The 4,015-nt window shown below is 40.6% G+C and overlaps 1 protein-coding gene across 1 annotated transcript; it reads left to right on the top strand.

Moving 5' to 3' along the window:
• The first annotated feature begins 1,103 nt into the window (after nucleotides 1–1,103).
• Nucleotides 1,104–3,728, top strand: LOC110505097 (nanos homolog 1). The gene is made up of 2 exons (XM_021584065.2): nucleotides 1,104–1,801; nucleotides 2,779–3,728. The coding sequence occupies exons 1-2, from the start codon at nucleotides 1,231–1,233 to the stop codon at nucleotides 2,859–2,861; spliced, it is 654 nt and encodes a 217-aa protein (XP_021439740.1). The 5' UTR covers nucleotides 1,104–1,230; the 3' UTR covers nucleotides 2,862–3,728.
• Nucleotides 3,729–4,015: the final 287 nt, after the last annotated feature.

Genomic DNA, 4,015 nt, shown 5'->3' with positions numbered 1-4,015 from the left:
ATGGCACTGTATAAATGTGAGTGACATTTATCTGTGATCATTAGGGCTCTGTACTCAGGGAGGGGGGATTGGAGAGGGTGGCTTAAAGGGCAACACAGTTTGCCTTCATTCAGCCCTCAGCTTGTAGAACAATGTGGCTTGACGGAGGAGGTTTTTCACACAATGCCAAAGCCACAGCAGGAACACTCTAAAAGGGGAATACCAAAGTAAATCTACTGACAACCTACAGTATGACAAGCACAGTAGTCTGCAATATAACCTACGAAACCACCACTACCCTTCCAAAATACACTGTAGGTCTACTAAATGGGGATAATCATGATATCAGTGACAAATATGTGTAATTTAATTATAATAGTGTAATTTGCTGTGCGGAATACCTTATGCCAACTTGGTTAATCATAAGTGTTACAGTATATCATAGTCACTACATCCATCCAGTGAAAGTTCAAATTGGCTAACCTTATATCTAATGACATAGTATGGACATAAGCCTACATATAACAGCAAATGATATGGCATTGCTGTTGTTATCATAGTATCCAGCTCATCGCCTATGTGAAATTCTCAGTGATATGACAAGGGTCAGGTGGGAAATATTGGATCACTGTGGTAGAGAGGGTGCTCTAGGAACAAAGGGCGTGTATGCATGCATGGTCTTGAAAGGGTTCAAGTGTGCACCAGAAATGCGCACAAACATGTGTATGCAAGCTATTTGAGTAGGCTTTGACATCGCACCCACAATGATCTCCCTATCCCCAATGTAGACTATTAAAACCGTGCTGCCCGAAATCCTTCCCTACCGTAAAGCTACGGTTGTACGGCGTTCACTGCTCTGAACAGAGATGACTGGTGCGTAATGCAACCATTTAAAAAACGGTGAAATCAATAGTATATTTCTGTGTAGGCTATGCTATGTGATTATGATATGAGGGTGTTTTCCAACCAACCTCTGCCAGTTCGGATCATATTGGATTTGTTTCGCGCTTCCCAAACCTACCCTTGAAGAGAAAGACTGCGCTTCAACCTGATCATAAACTTGTTTTGAGAAGAGAGCCCCGCCCTCCTTTCAGCTTTCCCTGACTCCTTATAAACAGCAAGCCTGTTGTACAAGCGTTTAACACAAGAAGACTGGAGCAGTCCACAGTTCACCAACCACCCTGGAAACGAACTCTGGCAGTAAATTTTGAGGATTATATTGGTGTTTGTGCATAGAAACGAGAAGCTATCATGGATTTTCTCAATCATAACTATTTGAGTGCGCGCAACCCATATGACTATACATTTAATTTTTGGAACGACTATCTGGGTCTGTCGACGTTGGTCACGAAGAATAACAAGCACATGATGCCCGAAAGCCCAAACTCCATCACCGAGTCCCTGAAAGCAACTCTGGGTTTGGATGACTCCCCAGCATGTGCGTGCGTAATCTCGGGCAGTGGTGAAGGCGGACACCTGGACTGCTGTTGTCCATCTGTGAGCCCCCTGCCTACCTCCATCCTGGACTTGAAGGAGCGCTTTTCAATTCTGAGCCCATTCCAAAACCAAATCGGTGGTGTCCCACTACAAGACCGGGACTTGGGCTTCGGGGGAAGCTTTGCAGGATTTGACCTGTTCGGAGTGGAGAGGAAGATGCGTAAGCCAACGTCGAGGAATAAACAGGAGCCCAAAATCTGTGTCTTCTGCAGGAATAACGGTGCGCCGGAGGAGGTGTATGGCTCCCACGTTCTGAAGACACCGGACGGGAGGGTGGTGTGCCCCATTCTTCGGGCTTATACATGCCCTCTTTGTAGCGCCAATGGTGATAATGCGCACACAATTAAGTACTGTCCCCTCTCCAAAGATCAACCAGCCCAGCGACCATTAAAGGGAGGGAGGGCAGTGGGTGGTAAACGAATGAAAATATTCTAGAGATAGATTTTTACACGAGCAAAGAAAGTAAATTGAATTGCACTGAACAATTTTCAGATGACTGTTTCGATTGCGGCTATAGCATATCCCAGTCCTAACTGCTAAGGCTACATGATTTCGTAAACAAAAAAATATACCGATGTTATTCTTTTTCCAAAATCTCTTATATTTTTATAGTTGCTTTATTCACATAGATTATTTTATTCGTTATACATTGAATTTATTTTCTGATAGTGTTTAGCTATTTGAGTGTTCATTTAAATTTACCTATATTCATAATCACAATGTGTGAATAAATGCTGAGTGTTTTGCGGGGAACATGGATTTAGCAGGGCGTGAGGGTGTGATTGTCATGTTGCCAGTAAGTTTTACTGTAAGCTTAGCCTACTAGCTATTTCTTTTGTCTTTGAAAACCAAAGTTGTGTATGCTATTAAACAAGCTCAGAATGTTCATGAATGAAAGCAATTTCCATTCAAGATGTCTGTAAAACAAGGTATGGTACTTTGAGGCCCACTCCCCTGTCTGCCACTCCACAACACAGTTTTAAACTTGCTCTGATTTAATATCTGTAGCATGAAAAAAAATCAAGACAACGAAGTCTCTGTTATGGCCTGGTATTTTCTGTGTAACTTCATAGTCAATAATAACCAAGCCAAATGACTTTCATCCCCCATGTCACACAGCAGTTGGTTTCATCACCAAGGCTTATGAATAATCATGACCCAAATAAGAGATACCCTTGATGTTTACATTACCAAGAGAGGGTAACACACTGGATATAATTGCTTGTAGGTATCTCTTTCATGCAGTCGTTCTTTTATCAACAATGACATGTTTTTTTTTTCTTTGGTCTACCCCCCAAAAAGTCACCAACAGAGGACTGCACTGGGGATTCAAGGAGTGCTCTGCAATGGTGGAGTCAGGAGGACAATTCACGTTGAGAAAATAGTTGGATAGCGCAAATGAATGTTATTAAACAAGCTTTTCTAAAAACCCATGTATTAGCCCCTTTTTGCATTATTTCCCTGAATAAATCCAAAAAGATGCAAAACTATTGTGAATGTACGATGAAAAGTTGTCAGTTGCAGGACTGCACATTTCTGACAGTTATGTTTACCAAAGGATTATACAATTTTAGTGAAGTGAAGTGAGGAAGAGAGTATTGTATATAAAGTTGAGTGACGTTTATTCAGCATTTTAACATTTCAAGTGACTTCAGAGGGTTCTACCTCAACAGGATTTTGTACTTACATGTAAAATGTCAACAGCAGTTTATTAATATAGTGCTGCCATTTATAATAAGGGGTTTTTAATAGTATTTTTGATCTTTGTATAACATAATTGTATTTTTTTTTCCTGCATTCAAACATGACAAAAGTGAATTTCCAATAAGCTTCAAGCATTCCTCGCCAAAAAGATGATGGTCTGTGCATAGTGATATTCATACATTTTAAATTTAATTGTTCAATGTTACATTCTTGAGGGTGTGTGCAAGAGGATGGAATCTATTGAAAACCATTCACAATCTGCCACTTTTAATATAAGTTTTCTGATGAAATGAAATTAGAAAATTAACACTGTTGAACTTTGTTATTTGTATTTTACCACAATTTCCATGTATGCTGCCTGTGCAGAATAAAATGATCTGAATTAATTAGAGAAAGAAACATCTCCTCAAATATTTTAGCTCATGCCTTGATTTCATTGATCAACTTGATAGACATATACCTCATTCACCAGTTTACATAAACAGTATGCTATTGCTATTGCTAGATATTCAATGTAGGCTTGAAAATTCCATTAAAGGTTGCACATATCATTCTTGGCCCTATCTGTCATTGTTTCAGCCCACACAACTTTAAAGTCCATACTTCAACAGATGGGGGGAGTTATCTTCCTTGGCTCTAGAAGTCAAAGTGTCTCTGCTTGAGAGCCAATCTCAGCTGGACGAACAAAGCCCCACGGTTGTTCCAAGCACTTGCCCTTGTTTATGAAGGCTGCCCACTCTGGAATGTCCAAGCCTGTGTGCCTCCCCATTCAACACGGATCATGTTTGCACTGAAGACTATTGAATAACTTCCCCCTCTCCTAGCCTCTCCACCT

Source organism: Oncorhynchus mykiss, chromosome 31, assembly GCF_013265735.2.
Source record: "Oncorhynchus mykiss isolate Arlee chromosome 31, USDA_OmykA_1.1, whole genome shotgun sequence".
Taxonomy (NCBI): domain Eukaryota; kingdom Metazoa; phylum Chordata; class Actinopteri; order Salmoniformes; family Salmonidae; genus Oncorhynchus; species Oncorhynchus mykiss.
Note: the sequence above shows the minus strand (reverse complement) of the source record. Positions and strands in the feature narration are given on the sequence as shown.